The sequence below is a fragment of the Neolamprologus brichardi genome, chromosome 5, assembly GCF_056152115.1.
Source record: "Neolamprologus brichardi isolate AB-2024 chromosome 5, ASM5615211v1, whole genome shotgun sequence".
Lineage (NCBI taxonomy): Eukaryota > Metazoa > Chordata > Actinopteri > Cichliformes > Cichlidae > Neolamprologus > Neolamprologus brichardi.
In genome coordinates, this window is record NC_142108.1 from 23,289,718 (window position 1) to 23,310,691 (window position 20,974).

A 20,974-nucleotide genomic window follows, 5' to 3' on the forward strand; every position below is an offset into this window, starting at 1 on the left:
GTGAACTCTGTGCCAATTCCTGTGTACCTACTACTTTTACACTCCTTAAACTCCTGGGAAGTTCTATCCTTCCTACTGAAATTATGTGTTTGGTCTTAAAAGACTTGTTTGTCAAATTGACACAGCTTTTATGTTTATGTTATGTTTATTCACAGGATTCAACAATCATTGGGCTGTAAATTGTGATTTTATTTTATTTTATTTTTTTACATCTTGAAGTGTACCATTGTGCTAGCCTTCACCAGTGCACATAACACTGAAAAGTTGAAAGACTTTTGGCCAAACTATTTATTTATATCATAACAATTCACAGCATTGCTTCAGCCCTATTAAAGTGGATTCAGATAACCTTGTTTTTTTAAGTACCAAAAAAGTATTAGCCTTTTTTTAAGGGGAATAAAAAACTCTGTAAGGACACTTCATGGACTTTGTAAAAAGATCTGTATTTAACATAAACTTGATCAAAACTATTGTTTGTAGTTGTTGTTTTGGTGCTTTTTTTAAACTAACAAAACAAATGATTATCGTTATCCCCATCATCACAATTACAGCAAAATCGTGCAACACTGGTATTTTGCATTCAGATATATAGAAGCAACAGTATATACAGATATAGGCACAATAAAGGTTTGCAAAGGTTTCCACAATGTACAGACTAATAGAAAACTAAACTTAATCACTTATGATTATGTAGAAGTGAGTAGTAAGTTTATTGTGTGTAGATACCCCATCAAACACCTATTGTGTGTCATTTTTTATGTCAGTTTGCTGTGTTTGGGCAGTGGGTGTGTAGTCAAATCTATAAAAACATCTCATCTCTAGGATTTCCTTCCATTACTTTCTGTGTAATGGATACATAAAAGTTCCAGTAGTAGTTTTTTTAGACAAACAGACAGAAACAATTGCATATATGACTTTAACTTTGAGTTTGTGCACTTCTACATATGTGTATAGTATTTACTTAAAGTTATACACCGTTTTAAAACCATGAAACAGACAAGGGTTAATAACTTCAGTAAATTTGCTTGTTTGCCTGACTAAACTCACTTCTGTGTTCTTTCTTTTTAGATGTTTATATAATTAGTTTTTATTTAGAATGATAATTTAATTCACACCTCCTTTTAAAGTTGTTGTGGGCATGAAAGGCGTATGAAAGCTTCAGATAAAATACAATCACAAAAGGCAGTTATTGAGCCAGAATTTGAAATAGCTTGGATAAAAGGAAAAAAGGGGTGAAATAAGTTTAACATATTTTCCATCAATTTGCAGTTCCAAAGATGTCACCTTTTCTCAATTACTTGGTTTAGGTCTGCTTCCCTGGCATTACAAACAGAAATCAGCCGGTGTACAGGGAGCTTCTGGAACATTAATTATGCATTGATTCTCCTCTTAACCTTTCTATGAAAAGTGTGTCTTCTGGTGCTGGTTCTTTGAGCCCTCAGGGCTACCTGGCTGTAGAAACACTGAATCCCCATTAAGCCTTCAGCCTTGTTCAGTGTTATTCACTTTCACATACATTATCAGCAACATGTCCTGGCTTTCTTCAGAAAATAAAGTCCATTTGGAACACATGTAAAAGTGGTCTAAAAGATTAATTGGACAGCTATGCGCGTACTTCCCAACAAAGTTTTGGTGCAGAGTAATTTATGAGGTTTAAAAGGCATGTAAAACACTTTCTGTTTAAAAAAATCTGCCACTGGGACTGGCTGAAGTATGCAGTGTAAAATATAGATGATCCCAGATATATGGTAAAACCGTCACTGTCTGAATCCATTCAGTTGGACTCATATTATCGATTGTTTCTCTTTCTTGTGTCTCCATGACTCCCCACTATGTCTTGGTACAATTTAATAATTTCCCTTTTCTTACATTTTTCCTATCTTGATATGTACATATATGTGCACTTTAATTCTGACTGATGGCCTCAGTCAGCTCTGGTTCATGAGAAGCATCCCAACTGCTCCTTCTTTTCTCTATTTTTTCTCTCTACAGTGTCATTGCTTTTTTTGTCTATATCTACTGTTGCAATGTTTGCCCTCTAATTGGCTTTTTATGTATATTATGCCCCCCCCTAGTCTGGTTAGCATCTCATTAGCATATCCACTTGACCCCAGGGTTAACCAGTGCTGCCTGGTTTTCAATTACCATATTCCTTCCAATCTTATACATTTGTCCCTTCCTTCTGTTACTCTGATCCTTTCCCACTTTTATTTTGTTTAACTTCTATATTCCCTATTTGTGCCTTCGTCTGATTTCTCCACCTTTACCTTTTTTGTTATATAATGTATTATCCTCCTTTGGCTCTACTGGATTTTTAATCCTCTTATTTGGTATATTTTCTGTTAGCCTGGGTTAGCCTCTAATTAGCATTTCAAACTGACCCAGTGCCCTGCCTGACTTTATATTTTTTCCTGAGTACTCTTTTGCTTGCTTAAAATGGTTACAATGTTATATTTGATTAGCAATAAGGTATCTGCCAGTTTTCCCTCAGGGCATTTTTATCTGTTCATCAAGCTTAATGTTCAAAATTCAACAGCTGTTCAATAGTAACAGGTTATGAACAATTCTTTAATTTAGCAAGTGCAAGTTGAGAACATCCTTGTTGCATTTAGACAATATTATGTCCTTTTTCTCTCTCTCTCTGTGGTACAGTATGATTTTACATGACATTGTGCTTGATTCAAGCTTTTTGCTAACTAATGATTTCAGTCTAAGGAGCTTTGAAAGAAAAACACCTGGACTTCTTTAAGTTTCCTTGAAGATGTTTCACCTTTCATCCGAGAAGCTTCTTCAGTTCTAAGCGTAATTGGTGGAGAATCCCAGATTTTAAGCCCTATGGGAGTGTCCCCAAGTGGGTCATGGACCCCCTATTGATCCTCTACCTAATCACACAAGCCAAAGTGTGAAAATGGGTGTGGGTCACTATCAGCCAAGGTTTTAGGTGAACTCATTTTGAGACCATGCCCCACCATATCATGTGACTTTTTTAGATCAAATGACCCTAGATGTGAGTGAGCACTGAGGCATCTGGGACGGGATCTCAAAACTGGATTATAGATTGCAGACAGCTGGTGTTGTAAGACAGCCCCTCTGTTCAAAGATGGTCTTCCACGACCCTCTTAGGAACATTCCCAATAGGGCTTAAAAATCTGGGACTCTCCACCGATTGCTCTTAGAACTGAAGAAGCTAGAGGTGAAATGTCTTCAAGAAAGTCAAAGAAGTCCAGGCTCTTTTAATTCCAAGCTCCTTACACTACTATGACCTGGATGGCTGAGAAGCTTCACAGACAACAAATAATTTTAGTTTTACGCAAGCAAATAATCTACCTGAGAACCTGACCTTGTTCGGTGCTATGGTATTTCATTTTAGTGGATGTTCGGTCGATATTAAAACACAACTTTTTATTTTAGGAATGGAGACAGTACAGATTTGTAAAGCATCAAACAATCTCCAGTAGCTATATAGTCCTTCCAAAAACAGTATTACGTTTTGTAAAAAAATAAATAAAATCTCAGTTTTTAATGTCTAAACACAGAAGGACCAAGTGAACATATTGTCTAAATGTATTCCATCACACTCCCGTGCAGCGTTTAGTTTTGAAGTGTATGCAGTTTATAATAAATAAACTGATAATTACTGATCTCTTAACGCACAATAGAGTGGTTACTGGAATGCATTTCCAAGTGTGTCATTATTTTCTAATTTGACTGGTAACAGAAAATAATCCTCACACTATTTAGTTTTTTCTCTAATTTTGCTGCCAAGTTAATGTATGTTTTAAACCAAAACCAACTTTTTGGGGAAAAAAAAACAACCTGTGACACAAAAATCACAAATGTAAAAGCAATATGAAGGATATGATGGTTAGAGAGGAATGGGAGAATTGATGGAAGAGTATAGAAAACTAGAGGAAGTAACAGAAAGAAAGGCTGGTGATGGTGCAAGCCAGTGTGCAAGTAAACAAAGATACAGAAAGCTTTTTATAGCTGCTAAATGGGTTATATAATATAATTCCTATGAGTTTTAAATATATATATGTCTCTTGGGAATAGTATAATTTTAATTTATTTGTCTTTAAGGATTATAGGATTAAATATGTCACCAGGTTTAATACAAAATTTTGACCTTTTATATCGCCAGAAGAAATGAATATAAATCTGTAGGTTTTGCAATATGTTTTTAACCTGAAATGTTTGTTAAAAATTTTAAATCTTAGACTTTTTTTGTTGTTGTTGCAAGAAACAAAACCTAAAGGGAAAAAAAACATTGTAAATTCTGATTCAGTTTTATTGCTAAATGTGGTCAAATCTCTTTAACTGAACATTTTTTTTTTCTTGATAGATCATTAGGGTCAAATTAATCTGTCACTCCCTGTACACTTAAAACTATCCACCTGCGTATATATGCTAATGAGGACACTTGAAACTTTAAGAATACAGCCTATGCATTAACCTCGCTTTCTTTTAGTTTACTAATTTGCATTAAAGGTGCATTATTATAAACATAAAACTGCAGTGCTACTTACTGGTATAAAACAAACTACACACTGCCTTGTCTAAGGGTTAAGATAATGGCACTGAAGTTACAAAAAAATGTGTTAATAATGACTCCTTGTGAAAATGCTACATTTAATACCTTTAAGCTGCTACTCTGTCCTGTTGGTTAGTTCAATACCTACCTGCGTTTGAAGGTGAGAACAACTCCAAGAAGGATGATGATGAACATAAGAATCCCAGCAATAACGCCAGCCATTTTAACTGTGCTGTCCACCTGTTTCTCTGGCTCCATAGCATCAGAGTCCTGCGTTGATGCGCCTAAAAGCACACAATACACACACAAACAAACAGGTATGCAGATAGTCACATTGGTAGGGAACCTCAAACATATTTGCTTGGCATATACATTCACAAAGAAATGCTAATGTGTGGATGGACATATTCATTTGCATACAGCATTGGAAGTTCAATACGGTGAGCAGGTCTTGCAGACACACACATTCACTGACACCATTGTGGTCAGAAGTTTACACAAACTCATCATGAGTCATCAGTTAATCATTTGGGGCTATTATTCTTTGAACTGTTCATTTTTTACGGGTGTCATGTTTGTACAGCTTTAATGTTTTCTTTAAGGTCCCTTGCAGCAATTTCTAAATAACTGCAGATAATAAGTTCACCAGTTTAAACAACTATATGGAAGAAAAAGTTATTTAGATGTGCCACTACTTTGCCAAGGTGCGGAAAAAGACACAGCTGTCTTGGAAATCAGTTAGGATGTTCAGAAACAACACAGGAATCAAGGTTCAAACCAGCTATGAAAAACTGCTCAGATGTCAACACCTACAGTGAAGCTAGTCACTCTGTTGGATGGACTGAGAGACTGTTGACCAAGAAATAAGCCCCTGTTCAAAAATTGAAACATCCAAGCTCAATTGAAATTTGTAGCCAACACAAACAAGCCAATTGTCTTCTGGAGAAACATTTTTTGTCAGATAAGATTGTACTGTTGGCAATAATGAAAGAGGTATTTTTGGAGGCTTTCAACCCCAATAACACTTTACCAGTTGTCATGCACGGTGGTGGTAGCATTATGCTCTTGAGTGGTTTTGCTGCTAATGGTACTGGGACATTACACAAAGTGGATGGAATTCTGGAGGGGGAGGATTGCAATCCTAATAAAATCAGACTTGTGCACCTAGTTTTAGTTTTTTTAAAGTAATTAAAGATGCATGCTGTACAATCATTTGACCCTGGAATAAAGAACACCTCAAAGAAATAATTAAAAGCCCCAAATTACCATGACATTCATCCTCATGATGAGTGTATGTAAACTTCTGACCACTACTAGATTTATATGTATACAAAGACATCTTTATTGATGGACCCATAGATGTAGATATAAAATGTGTACACAGTCGTACATATGCTCAAAGACAAAACATATATATATTAGCAATGAAGGAATACTGGAAACACTGTATCCCAAGGTGAAGATAAATTCTTAACACTGCATCCACATAAAAAGAGGCAAATATAACCCATAAAATCATGGTAACAAAACACAAAAACAAAAACATAATAGGCATTAGATGAAATGTGATCATTTTTGTTCAAAAATGAAAATTTAAAGGAAAAATTTGAAATTTAGCATTATTTGACAATATTAGACAAGAATTTGTAATGACAAAGCTCACACTAAAATGTGTTAATTTTAAGTATGTCATTTTACAAGCAAACGTATTATTTTCACAAATGTTTATATTTCATTTTAGAACAAAATGATTAGACATACTATGAGTGATAGCTTTGTGTTCTTAAAATGTAATAATTACAGCTTGTTAAATATGTAAAAAAAAATCATAAACAATGGCATACAACCATACACAGTGCAATGAAGATGACAAACAGTGAATGAAGAAAGCATTTCATTGGCAAAAAAAGGTGGTGCTTCATGAACTGTTAATAATCAATAACTAATTACTCTCAAATTTACTACCCTTTCTGAGGGTTTGACACAGTCTCTTTCAAATGTAATGCAGTTTTAAATTTAGTAATGCCTCTTACAGGTAAATATATAAAGCCAAAAAATAAAGGAAAATATAGGTGAAGAATAGTGGAATAACGTTTTAAAGAAAATTGTTTTTCTTAAACCATTACTGACTTCATTTCAAAGGACAAAAACAGTCAAAGGACAATGCACAAATGTGTAAGTCAGTAAAAGACATCCGGGTTCATGGTCCAGAAATGTACATAGAAAACACAGTACAGACAGGATTTGCATCACTTTGAGTTACGTAAGGATTAAATAGTGAAACTTGGGGAAGGGGGATAAAAGGTTTGTGTATATTGTTGATTTTACTAAACAAGAAAACATATTCAATTATATAAAGCACTGCTCTCATTGTGTGAAGCCAAATAAAATATATTATTTTTATAATAAAAAAATGGTATGAAATATGAGTTACAGCTTAACTTAACTTACAGTTTCCATTAATGATAATACCACTGAATGTGATCAACACTGATGTCACAGAAGGTCACAGAGAGGCCAATGAAGTGTGTTAAAGGCATATATAGAAAATTTCTTCTGATGTTTCATTCATATATATGAAATTCATATCTAGAATTTATTTTGTAAAATGTTTTCAAATACCGTTTGTGCTGAACCACAGAAATATCTAAAAAAACAAAACAAAAAAAACAGCATAGTGTTTTTGGTCTGTCCTTTAAGACAATGACACAAATTGTCAGTGCTTTTCTCAACTGGTAACTGGTTGCTAAAAATGATAATAGTCAAAGATAAGTTCCTATGATATTTTGTATAGAAACCAAAAGGTAACTGTCAATAACTTTCAACAGACTGAATGTCAAAAGGTAAAATCTGACATAAGACAAAGGACTGGTAAAATGTATTACTTAAAAACTGACAGTTCATAATAAAAAATACACTGGAAAGACAAAGACAAGAATCCCCAAGCTTGTGATCGTGCACATGAATGCCCCTGTCCTCGTGGAGACATATGCCAAACAGATTCTTGTTATAACCTTGATAGACAAAGACAGCCGATTAATAAAGTAATACTGCTGCGTAGGAGTTCAGTTTAATCCCCCGTCTCTCTCATCTTCGCCCCCTCTGCAATAACAACACAAGGTTGGCAGTGGAATGCACTGAGCTAACGGCTTAAGCACCTAACCTTGGCACACTCAGTAATAGCTGCTGCAGTCCTCAATTGCCGTGGTGAGGAGATGTTCTTTTAAAAACCCCGAATGCCTTCAATGGCAAAATATTGTCAGTCTTTATAGCTCAATCATTGACAGTCTACCTGTCGTGTAGCTGTATCATCTTTGAAGAAAAAAAAGAAGAATGCATCAGTTATTCTCTGACAATTTATTGCTAAAAAGATTTCTTTGTGTAAGTTTAATAACACATTATTATGTTCTACTTTTTGAACAGTTTGAGTTCTCAAAACTTGTACCCCATATCGGCAGATCTGTTTTATGAAGAAAAAAATGAAAGGATTTTGAAGGTCTTATAAATACAACATTTTAAGACTGGATTGTGTTAGCTCTACACCAGTGTTAGCATGCTAACCCCTAGTACATCATGTGTAATACCGCCTCCACTTCAAGATGCAACACTGAGTTACAATACTGACGGGGTGGTTTACACAACAAGCTAATACTGCTGACATAAACAACAGTTATTTAGGAAATTAAAGCATCTTGGGCAGAGAATAACATGCCCTTCCAGAGACAATAGTGTCCCCCTAAAAAGAAACACAATTTTTTTTATGTTCCTTTCTTTTTGTTTTTGCTTCCTCTTAACATTTTTAATCTTATATACTAGATTTTGACTTTTTTCTTCCTAGAGAAACAGAAAAATCATAAAGGCACAAAATGCAAAGTGTAAAAAATGGCTAGTATAAATATTTTAAAAGGCGTGGACCTGTGATTATTTTTACACTTGTGCCACCCCAAGCAATCACTGTAGAGAGGATAGTGGTAAAAAGAAAAGGTGCCTTTCCAGATATTGGAAAGGTGCTTTTAAGAACTAAGGGACTTTGCAAGGACGTTTTACTTGAAATTGCTTTTAGTAATAATACAATAGTAGTAATTTTTTAATGTTTTTAAATCTTTGTTGAGATTGTTCAATATTTTGGAAGTGTTTGTTATATTTACTATGTTGCATATGGCAATAATAATGAAGACATTAAAAACATAATGTTGGGGATTTCAGCACATTCATTGTACTCTTAATGAAAGAACTGTGAAATCTTACTTAATACTCTTTTATATCAAATGAACAACATTGGAAAATAGTGTTCATGGTACACTATCGAATAGCTTATAGCCCTGTAAACAGCAAAGGCTTAAGAGTTCAAGGTTCAACTTTTCTGTGTCTGTCAAGCACGTTATAGTTACACGAAAGTCTTGAGCGATCATGCAAGAGACGAGTTCACACATTTCCCTGTAGTCTGTGCCCTGGTAATCACCCCACAGGTGTATTAAACCTCAATTTCCCCCCCGAGTGATCCACAATATGTATCACCTGACACATTTCAGTGTGACCCCATTTGTTCACACTTCACCAGCCCATGTGATGATTGGGTTCAACAGTTCATGATGTAACAGGAGAGGACCCCATCTGGTGATGAGTTCAGCTCCATTTAACATTGTGATTGGCCAGTTTGGGAGCCAATCAGGCACACTTAAACAGAGTTCTGACCAGGGCATAGAAGAAGTGATCTAATGTGACTTTGTCCATTACATGAGGGTAAAAGTTGAGATGAAGCAAATTGGAAAAGCAAAATAAGACTAATTTCCAGCTGGTGCAAATACAATATGGAGCAGACTATGGTCTCATTTATTTTTGTATTGTCAGTTTAAGGTAACAGGTGGCCTGTAAGTACATAAAATAGATGCATCCATCTTGCTTTCTTGCCACAGGTACTGGCAGGTGGTGTAGGTATTATTTTCTTGGCAGATACCAGGTTGCTAAAAAAGAGCTTTGCATCATGTCATAGTGTGTGAATGTCCTCATCTTTTCACAAACTGTAACTTTCTATTAATGAGCATCCTAAAATGTGCACTACCTCAAAAAAGAAAGAAAGAAAGAAAGAAAGAAAGAAAGAAAGAAAGAAAGAAATCCGGAAATTCTCACATATACGTATGTCTGCAACCTGAATGTTTACAACATTAAATCACTCATCTGTGGTCTCATAGAGAATGGACTGAATTGAGCCTACATGGCAATGGCCACAGTAATTTTTTGTTATTATTATGTAATGTTAACTCAACAGAAAACATGGAATATCAGAAAGAAAGATCCAACTGTTCTACCAGTACCTGATGGCTGTCTAGGTGCCTGAATTCACACCACCTAGTTTTCACAATAATAGGTTGTCAGGGCTATACTGTAAGGTTTGGAAAAGGGTTACTGTGGTAACACTAACACAAAGCATAAATACTTTAGATTGTGTATATAGGGTAAATTGCTGCAAAAGTGATATATCTTAAAAGCTATTGGAAACAACAAACCTTTTAATTGGAAGAACATTCAATTAGAAAAGAAGAATGAACTGAACATTTTGGTGCACAGTTATTGAAGTACTGGAAAAATATGGTTCAATGTTTTCCTCAACAGAAGCCATGCTAAAATATATAATGTATATAGTGCAGAACTAAATATACGCACCTATACTGTCAAATACTGTCAGAAATTCCTAAAAATATCTACAGGGTGAGAATTACTTCACAAAAACTTTAAATATGAACTTGAGCGAAAATAAATAATTGGCTCGGGATAAAATATAAAAAATAAAAGGATGTCATGGAATATTTTAATTTATAAAAGTTGACTTCTGTATTAACGCAGAATAGAGTAAAGACAGAAAACATTAAAGGGGACCGCTTCAATGTTTGCCACTGTAATTGTGACAACACTGGGTTGGTGACGATACTGATTACTTCCAAAAGGCATTAATCCCTTGAATATCCTGTGTTCCTGAATGCACATAGGATGTGTAAGTGTGCACACGTGCAACTGGGTATGATGTTTTTTGAGGGTGTTCCCCTTCCCCCCCCCCTTTTTATTTCCCCTACTTGGAGAACATGATAAAAATTATCGGGGAGGAATTACGAGTAAAACCTCAGATATTAAAAACATAATCTCATCCAAATGGAGAGAAGATTGATTCTCCTAGCTTCCAACGCACTCCTGCACCCCTGAATGGCATATTAAATGGTTCTTTTCAGCGTGGATGTGTGTATGTGTGTCAGGTGCAGATCACTGTTTGAAGGTGGGTGTATTTTGCGTGTCTTCACAAATGTACTTTTCTTTGTGTGTTTGAGTGTCATGGATCACTGTGCATGTGCACTGAGTTTGACTTACTTGTTCACGTTATAGGATATCGGTTGTCTAACACACTTAAATGGAAAGTTGAACAGAGTATAATGGGAATTTGCTGCAATATTTTTGTTTGATTTAAAAAAAAAATAGGTGATGCAGGGTGTTACAGTATGTAGGCTTTACTGGTGCATGTATACATGCAAAAATATCTTAAATGACCTGAAGGTTTAGTTTTCCGGTACTGTTTTGTCAGCAGCTGCAGGGCTTATCCTCTGTGGATTAGTGTTACCATGGCTGAGTATGTTTAACAGGATTACTAATCTGAACTATGCTACCACAGCGCTCCATGTCAGTGTTTGCATGTATACTTTTAAATCTGCCTTTTGCTGCGTTTCTGAACATTTAGGTCCATGTTCGTGTATATGTAACTATATCTGCATATGTAACAAGTTACCTCTGCGTGAATGTATCTACCTGCATTACTTTGGAAATGTGTCTCTGTCCAGTTTTGTGTATGTATATACTGAATGTATCTGTGGCCCAATGGTACCTCGGTTAAGATAGCTGCCTCTGTGAACATTACCAATGGTAGTGATTGGCCGTTAGCTCTGTCTTACAGACACACACACATATGCCAGTTTCCACTGATGTTAAATAAAGCAGGATACTGTTTACTAAATACTTAAATCACATTCTGAGTGATTGTATGCATGTGTGTATTTCTGGACTTATGATTTATGACATCTTTATGAGACAGGTCATGTGCTCTATGTACGATTTATTGTGATTCTATATTGTAACGGTTTACACATTCGATTGACAAGTGAAAGGTTGCAAGTTTGATTCCAGCTCTAGATAAGCGTACAACTGAAAAATCAAACATGTGGTGCTACTTGTTGTGGTGGCCAGCTGAAGTATCACCACGTGTTTGATTTGGCAGAATAGAAGATAATACATCTTCTAGTAATAGAAGACATTAGATCTGCTACTGGATCTAACATGTATTCCCTCCCGAACCCAGTGCTGATAGCTCTATGCCAATTTATAGATTCTCAGTGTATATTTTTGGGGGATAACAATCCTAAAGCAAAGCTCTTATGATCATCAAATTAGTTACTTGAAGAATTTTATGTGTGCCAAGGTAAAGGCTGAAGTGATTTTCATGTCAGATGCAGTTGCTGAAATCTTACAGGTACAAAGAAAAAAAAAGGCTTTCAAGAACCTGATCCTTCAAGCTTGTTAAAAGAAAGCAAATTAAACTAGAATTTTAAAAAAAAGTGATAAATCACGTAACACTAGCTCATTCTCAGTGACTTGCAAAGCGATAAAGCAAAAATTGAGAAAAAACATATTCGATTTTTTTTAATTGATCTACGTGTCACAGAGTGAAATAACCATTTCATCCCCTATGACCCAGTCAGAAATGTCACACAGATAGCAAATCAGTCAATCTGTCACTCTTACTCCTGATCTCAACTCCTTATTTGTATAAATCACACCAATATTTTTCTTCCATTCCAACCTCACCTGACCGCCATGGGCAAGAACAAAGACCTGTTTAAGGACATCAGGGGCAAGATTGTAGACATACACGATTATTAATCATATATTTATCCAGGAAAAAACCTCACTGAGATTAAAAATCTAATTTCCAAAAGAGACCTGGCACAAGGCTAGAATGGCCAACAAGACCATCAGCAAGAAGCTTGGTGAGAAGACTGGTCTTGGTGTAACTGTTCGGAAATGGAAGAACTATAAAAGGACCATCAGTTGCCCTTGGTCTGCAGCTCTATGGAAGATCTTGCAGTTCTCAGCATTGCGTATTTTGTTCTCCCTTCCTTTCCACTCTGTTCCTCTCTCTCCTTTTACTGTCTCCCTCCCCAGATGCTGATGACATCTTTCCAAAGTGCCTTCTAAGATTTATGCAGGGGCAGGTGAAAACTCACTGGAGCAGGTGGAAAATTCAAGCCAGAGACAGAAGGGCGGATTTAGCATAATACAACAATTCACAACAATGTCTTTCTGGTGAAGAGGTAAGCAAGTACGCCTGTCTGCATGCACAATGCTACAGTAAGAAGAGGGAAAAAAAATCTTTAGAGTCAGTCTCTGACTTTTCTCATGTCTCCTTCTCTGTGTTTCATGTTCCTCCTGGCCTTTTTTTTTTCTAGACAAAAAAAAAGTCCACTATTCACCAACCCCATTTTTTGTTTCTGTCAGGTCTAAATGCAGTTGAAGCCTGCACGCTCACTGTGCAGCCTGAAAAGAACTTCATCCATTCCTTATGGTATTGTGCCATAAATGTCACATCATCCCTAGATACTTACCTACAAATGCTCCTTATGAGAGTTTTTTTTAAACATTCTGACTCAATGTGTTGCAAATTCAGACAGAAAACTGACTGACGAAGCAGCAACAAGTAAGCACTTGGCAATGATGGAAAAACAGCAGCAGTTACAAAGAAAAGTATGTTTGTTTGTCTGAGGTAGTTGGGTTCAACGACAAGTATAATTCAGACACGACTCCCTCAAAATGTTACTTTTACAGTGTTCTCATGCACACCCATATCACACAAACACATGCACACACATACTCAGATAGCAAGCCACATGTTGCGTCAGTATTGCACAGTGTCTGTGTGAGTTACAACATGACTCTGAACACCACCAATTATAATCGACCTCAGGACTAATGGGAATGGGAATTAAAACTGACATATAATACCAATGTGTGAATGACAAGGTGTGGGTTTGATGCTCCTATGAGCCATGGTAGCTGAGAACATGCTGGGCATTCAAACCTTGCCAGTGTAAAAGTCCCACCTATCAATGTATACATTCTGGTTTATTTTGCCCTCGGTAAGCAAAAACGTATGATTTAGAAATTTCTATTTTACAAAAAATAAATAAATAAATAAAAACAACAGTGTTTTGGCTAAGAGCTACAAAAGCTTTTTTTCAAATTGCAGGCTGTCTTTTAGTTCTGCATTACTAATATGTGACTTGAATGATGCAATCCACAACCATGGCTAAGAGACATGCATGCACAGAGTAGCAATGGTATTTATCTGCTTCACGTGGTGGGCTGCATATGAAGTCGCTGTCAGTAAATTATTTATTTTATTTATTTAACTGATTTGTTCTCAGCCATATTGCCAGTTTATCACAGTGGTCTCTTATGTATTTGCCACAGCAACTGAACAAATACAGCTTTAAGTGAGAGTTTATTTGTACACATGAAGAGAGACTGCAGAGTATTCTTTCTGGAAGACGCAAGTAAATAATTGCAAGTATGTTATATTATTACTACTTAAAAAAGGTTTGTGAGTATAAGGATTATAATAAGTGGACAAATTTTATGTTCCATGTAGACTCAGCTTTAGATAAATAAGTCGAGTCGTTTAGCATTTCTCAAGCAGGATAGATTAATAAAGTGTGACTTCTACTAAGTGGAGTACAAAGAAAGAGAAAAAGCTGCATTTTATGCATCACTTTTTCAATTTAGGATGTCTGCCTAAATGGTCCTCTGAATATGATATTAAATATAATACATGAATTGCTACATTGCGAAAGTGAGTTCAGTTTTAAAACGATGTGGTTTTTAATGTACCCAGAGATCTTCTGCAATCATATAAATATAATCTGTTTTTATTCAACTGAGAATTTTATTTGTTTATAGTTTCAGACTTGTGCATGATATGCATAATTCTTTCTGCGAGAGCTTGCAAACTGAATTTCCCCCAGGACAATAAGTGTTATGGTATTCTTGTGCAATAAACTCATAGTCTTGACAAATAACTGTGACAGCAGTTTATAATAATGCTTTTTGCTGACTGCTTCCCTGTTGTGTCCACATTGTTAAAGTCAACATTTTGACTGTTGTATCACTCAATGACATTCATATTCTTCTGTCACATCTCTGAATTGGAAAAACAAATACTAAGAGGATTAGAATTGCTATGGTTTTGACATAATTTAATAAACAATGTTTAGCTGCTGTGTATTTATTACAGATGGATGATTGGATTTCAAAGAACTGTGCTGGTATTATTATTATTATTATTATTATTATTTTGTGTTTGCCATTGAAAATTTACTTAAATATTCCACAGTAACCAGCTCTGTTGATTTAAGGTTGTTCACTGCACTAAATACACTAATAGCAGTAAACAGCTGACAAAACACATTACTGAACTATAATTCTTCCAGTGTCTAATAATAACTAACTAATAGGAGATATCTTCTTTTTCAGAAGTTAATATACAGTAATTGTGTCACATTCAAAGGCTGGATCTCTCACTAAAGAATTACACAAATTTATTCAGCCTTGGTGGCAAAGCTCCAAAACTTGACATGGTTGACAAATTCAGAAATGAATTTCTTTTCTTTCCAAAATACAAGGATACAAATCATATGAGACATAAATTAACATAATGGTTCTGCTGAAACCACACCATGCTCTGTTTGATGGCTTTTGCATATTAATTGATGTTTTGACCACTTAGTTGTTATTATTCAACATTTTTAGTACTCTGCTAGGTGTTTGAGCATGTAGTACAACTGAATTAAGCATCTTCACTGGTTTGATATTATACAACAAATGTCATGGACCTATATACAAAGGCTTTAGAATAAGCAAAGAGGTGAATATTGTGGATGAGAGAACTGTCAAAGATTATCAAATGAAAATTGTTACCATCCCTTTTTTCAATCATACTTAATAATAATCATACTTGCAAAAATGGAAACTATACTTTCAGAATAGTATATGCATTGTTAATAAAGTTGGGAGAACAGGGGAAAAAACTTGTATTTATTTATAGTCTTTTTAATATTAAACTATACTTTATTAAAGAATAAAAGATAAAAAAAAAAAAAAACAAAGTCTACAATCAGCTTAATGGTGCAACAGCTGCGCTACTGACCATGCACAAAAGCAGCATGGTTTCACTTAAGTGTGTGTGTGAAAAATGTGTGTGTATGTGTGCATGCAAGACAGAGAGGAGGTTCAAGCACAGCCAGCAACGCTTGAAGCAGAGCAGACATGCAAACAAATGTATTAAGATGGTGATGAGAAGGAAACGCCAAAAAATTAACAAAGGGAAGAAAAAAGGGAGGGTGTAGGGCAGGGGACAACCAAAATGAAACAGTGTTTGCGTCGTGTTTATGGTTGTACTGTGACATAACATTGGGAAGAAAATATTCTGCCTATAAAGCAATAATCACCTTCGCTTGGGATGACTAGAATGTACGGCGTTGTTATTTGTCCCCTACCTATTACCACTAAGGCCAAGGGTCGCACGTCCCCGCCGGAAAGCATGAGAAAGAAAGGGAAGAGAGAAAACAAACAACAACAAAAAAGGAAAAGAAAGAAGAAAAAGTCTAAGAAAAAAAGATGTATAGTTGTCTTTCTTCAATTCATCAAGTTTTAGATCTCCCTGGTTTTCAATTGCACAATCTGTCTTGGAGGAGAGAAACTGCAGTGGTGAGAGATAGCACTAGAACCATGAGATCAATACCTCTCAGCTGGGATATGACTGGTCTTATTTCTAGGAAATAACCCTCAATGAGCATCTTGACTGGCCCATTACCAGGAAAAGGCCAGAAAGAGGTGATGCTGGTGAGGATGTTTATTACAAAGTAGTTGTCAGTGAATGCAGATATGGTGTTGGCGGTTATCACTGGAGCTTGTTATGTCTGTTAGCCTGGTTTGAAGGGTTAATAAAAACAGGGGAGTGGGAAATGTAAGATGGAAGAAACAAAGTGATGGTTAAAAGAAAATAAATTATGAACTTTGTGGCATAGGAAAGTTGGTGGAGAGACCAATTTTGGCATCTAACTCTAGTTAATACTTTCCTTTATACAGCATTCTAATACAAATACTGTAAAACTACTAAAAGTTTAATGGTAGAATATTTGTTTTGGAAGAGTAAAACTGAGGCAGATATGTGGCTCTAGTTGTCCCTCCTTTTGTTCTCAAAAGTCACTTGAGCTATTAATGCTTTGTTACCTTTAAATGTTTAATAGCTCACAATGTGGTAGATTAAGGCCTTACAATTTCATTTTTTGCAGTTCAGAAACAACAGAAAGAAAGCAAGTGATGTCATGTACTTATTGTAAATATGCAATAGTGCATGATAAGTGCACATATATTGGATATTAGGTAATGCAGCAAACATAATCATAATTATTTGCAAAATCAGCCATCTGCATTGCCTCAGAACACCAAATAACATCATATTAATGATACTTCATGTATAAAAATCTTTTATTTTTGGATTACATATAATTTCACATATTCAAAATAGATTTGTATTATTTTTAAATATATGAAAGACGGCCACAAAGTTAAAAGCATGTCTTTTTCCAAGCACACATACATGCAGACAGACAGAGAGCAGTGTTTAGACACTGTAGACATCCTACCAGAGTACATCTCACTCAAAAAAGAAAAGAAAAAAATGGAAATGGATAAAAAAAAAGAATGGTAAAAAAGATAAGAATGTTCATAAATGAGCAATAAATGTTTTATGTAGACAAAAAAAGAATAAGAGAGTTAGAGATACAGAAACAGACAAAGGAGATGTGGAAAAATCAAATCAATGCTTGATGCAGATGAAAAACTAAAACAGATAAAGGAGACGAGGTGAGAGAAAAAATCAATAGCAAGCTGAAAAGCTTTTAAAGCATATTGCCTGGCACATAAATGGGTGTATTTGCCAGAGATGAGCAGCAAATAAAAATGGGAGACATGGGGAAAGCAAAACAGAAGAAGATGAAATGGGTTTTGGAGGTAACACTTTAGCCTTCATTCACTGGGTTTAATGAAGGTGGTCAATTGGTATTATAATGGGCCCAATGTTCCACTTTATACCCTTTATACCACGAATAAAATTTGAACATTGAACATTGATGACCAACATGGATGTGGTGTGAGATGCAAAAAGAATAGCATGATGGAGGAAAGTCACAGAAAAGGTGAGCGTGAAAAGGGCTATAAGGATAGAAGAGATGGAGAGAGAATGCTATGCGACAAAATCATGCAAGATAACATGGCTGTGGTATAGGTTTGCCCGGGCTGATGGTTGTGAGTTCACCTTTTCCAGAATAGTGTGCAATCTTCTCATCTTGGCTGATACACTTGTAGCACAACACAATTCTAGGGGATCGTGTATTCACACCATTTTTTCTTTAAAATGAACTACTAACAAATTTCAAATCAAAATTACAAATATCATAATTAATGTGCATGTTGACTATCAATGGAAGGGTGCTCATACCTTTGTTAGCCAAGCGGACACAGTTGATTTTGGTTTCCTGTGGAGAGAGACAGACAGGTTAACTAATTAACTTGTGGTAAAATATACAGTTAATTTTTCAGATATTTCAGTTTTGAATCATGAGGGTAAGGTTTTGTTGAACACATAGGAAAATGGTGCCTGTTTTTGGTCTACTCTGACCCTTTGAAATCTGACTTTTTTCTGAGTATTCTCCAAGGCATAAGTCAAGTTTCGTTTGTTGCAGTATTGAAAAATCATTGGCACTAGCTCTATTCTGTACAGAATGATCAATGGACTGGTTCTTATTTAGCACTTTTATACTATACACCTGAGCACTCAAAGTGCTTTATACAACATGCCTCATTCACCCATTTTTACAAGCACTTTTTCTGAGGAGCCAAGGATCAAACCACCCACCTTCCAATTAGTGGACAACCTACTCTACCTCCTGAGCTACACCCACCCCAAAAAACAGAGCAGACAACAATGATTGCAGAGACAGAGACATTAAGTCAGACAAAGCTTGAAAAAGAAAAGCTGAGCTATAGTTGGGCTGTAAACTGGCCACCAGATACACAGCAACTGTGGTCAAGCTAAAACAACATAAATGCCACATGTATCAGCCATCCGATGACATTGGCAGTCATTGAGATTAGCTGATGTCCAGAGGCTGCAGTATATCTTGAATTGCAAGCTCAGCACCATGTTTTAGAAAACTTTTAGAAAACGTAGAAACAAATGACAAAGAAAAGTGTTAAATCTGAAACAGGAGCCAGAAAATCAATCAGGAATCATGCTTTGGAAATTTGTCCACAACAGTTTGAAAAAATATATTTAAATCATAGTTAACAGGCTAAAACAAGGTACCCTCTTTAATATATGGGTTGACTGCATACAGTAACCACTTGCCTGACAGTGCATGCATTGCATACCCCACGTAATCAGTGAGATCACAAAACCATGCCACTGGCTTCTCATTTTGTCCAAACACACATGATTGACACATCAATCATACCAGGATCAATATGCTGTACAATTGTTGGCGTTGATTCGAATGATTTTCCACACATCATATATAAATAAGTGAAAAAAGTACAAAAGTACCTTCATTGTTATTAAACACACACACATTTTTCTAAGCATTGTGATGGCCCTAAGCTTTGGCCAGGGCCTACTGTATTTTCCCCTTTGCCCCTCTATGTTGTCTTCTAGGTTCCTAGTAGGTGGAGTTAATTAGTGTAACTGGGAGCACCTGGCTAGTCTTGCTTGAGCATTTAAGAGTTGTCTGTCTCAGGATTGGCTTTCTTACATCAGTCCTCGGGTTACAGAAGCCTATTGTTGTTGAATATTAAGAACTGGAATAAAGCTGCAGATTAATATTTTGATCTCACAAATGGGTCAACCGACTCACAGAGTCATCAGGGGCCGTCATCATTCCCATATGATGGGCATAAGTAGAAGAACATCAATTATTTAAGTCTATATGCAGCGGAACTGTGTGCAGTAGTGCTTGCACTGGAGTGGGCAGAGGGTTTGAGGGATAGTAAGATGCTTATATTCAGTGTTTGATACAGGGACAGCCAGTAAGGACTTGGATATGATCTGTGAAATTCTATCAGTTAATTCATGCTTAAATGAACAGGGCAAAAGTACAACATTGGGTACCAGCACATGAATTAATAGCAATAAAAATGAAGACAAACAAGGTAGATATTCAAATCAAACCATCCAAGTCAGGGAAAAACAGAGCGGGGAAATAAACTGGCAAAAAAATTGGGATGGTGGAAGTAAAGGGAGTCAGTCATACATGATACAAAGAAAAGTAGGATAGATAAGGAGCTAGGGCACAAACGAGAAACGTGTGCACTAACGAGAAACGTGTGATAATCAGCAGACTTTCAGTTGTACGCAGTAGTTTAAATGGGACACTTTTTATTATGGGGAAAAATCCAACTAACTATAGTAACGTGTGTGAAGAAAGAAACAGAACAACATGTCTTGATATTTGTTTGTTTGGCTTGGGCTTGGCCATTTTGGTTTGTTAGGTTTTACACTACAAAACAACACATTAATTAATTAATTAATTAATTAATTAATTGCATTTGGTAAACTTTTGTCCAAATTATGTCTCTCCCATTATTTGTCATGGCTCTTGAGCCAGATGACAACAGAATGTACTGAAGGAATACTCTTATATGATTCTCCAATGAGTCTAAATGTGACCCTATAAAAAATACATACATAGTACAATATAAAACTATACGTCTTGATATTTACAGCAAATAGGGTAGAAGATTTCTCTCAGCCTCTGTCTTTTAAACCAGCACTTTTCATTCCTTTGCTGCCTGTGCCTTTTCCTCTTTTCTTTCTTTTATGATGTGCTGTCATCAGCGCGTGCACCTATCTCACCCACTTGGCCTCTTTCATGTATTGGCCCATTTGTCTTCATCAAATACAAAGACTACCAACACGGAAAGGTGTTACCTCAGCATTAAAATCAGTCCTAATGTACAGGCTTCTGTACACTCATTTTCATTTTAATTGTGCCATTTTGGGTCTTACTTAGATTACTGTAAACGGTCTTCCAATAGGAAGAAACAAAATAATTTAAGAAGAAGAGATGCTTTGCAAGGCCTAAAGTTAAGCTAATTTCTGTGCTAAAATACAGAAGAAAAACTCTTTCTTCAAGGTTGCTCTTAGCAGTGGAGTTTAAAAGCAAACAAAAAGCCCACTGCACTGAATGTGACAAGTTTTAATTCAGAAACACTTCAAAACATAACTAACAAAGTTAAACATAAGAGAACAGCAGCCTGCACCTCATCTGACCCCTACTCAAAAACATCATTTAT

General features: G+C 35.8%; 1 protein-coding gene across 11 annotated transcripts in view; it reads right to left on the minus strand.

The window, feature by feature from the left end:
• The window catches only part of ptprt (protein tyrosine phosphatase receptor type T), a 307,462-nt gene that overhangs the window by 89,304 nt on the left and 197,184 nt on the right, over positions 1-20,974 (minus strand). For 5 of the 11 annotated variants that reach the window (XM_006783000.3, XM_035904511.2, XM_006782998.3 and 2 more), the window contains exons 15-17: positions 18,126-18,162; positions 16,072-16,128; positions 4,680-4,815 (exon numbers count right to left, since the gene is read on the minus strand). In XM_006783000.3, coding sequence (XP_006783063.1) covers positions 4,680-4,815; positions 16,072-16,128; positions 18,126-18,162 — 230 coding nt within the window. The remainder of the gene's footprint in view (positions 1-4,679; positions 4,816-16,071; positions 16,129-18,125; positions 18,163-20,974) is intronic. The other 6 variants (XM_006783003.2, XM_006783002.3, XM_006783004.2 and 3 more) reach the window with 2 other exon arrangements.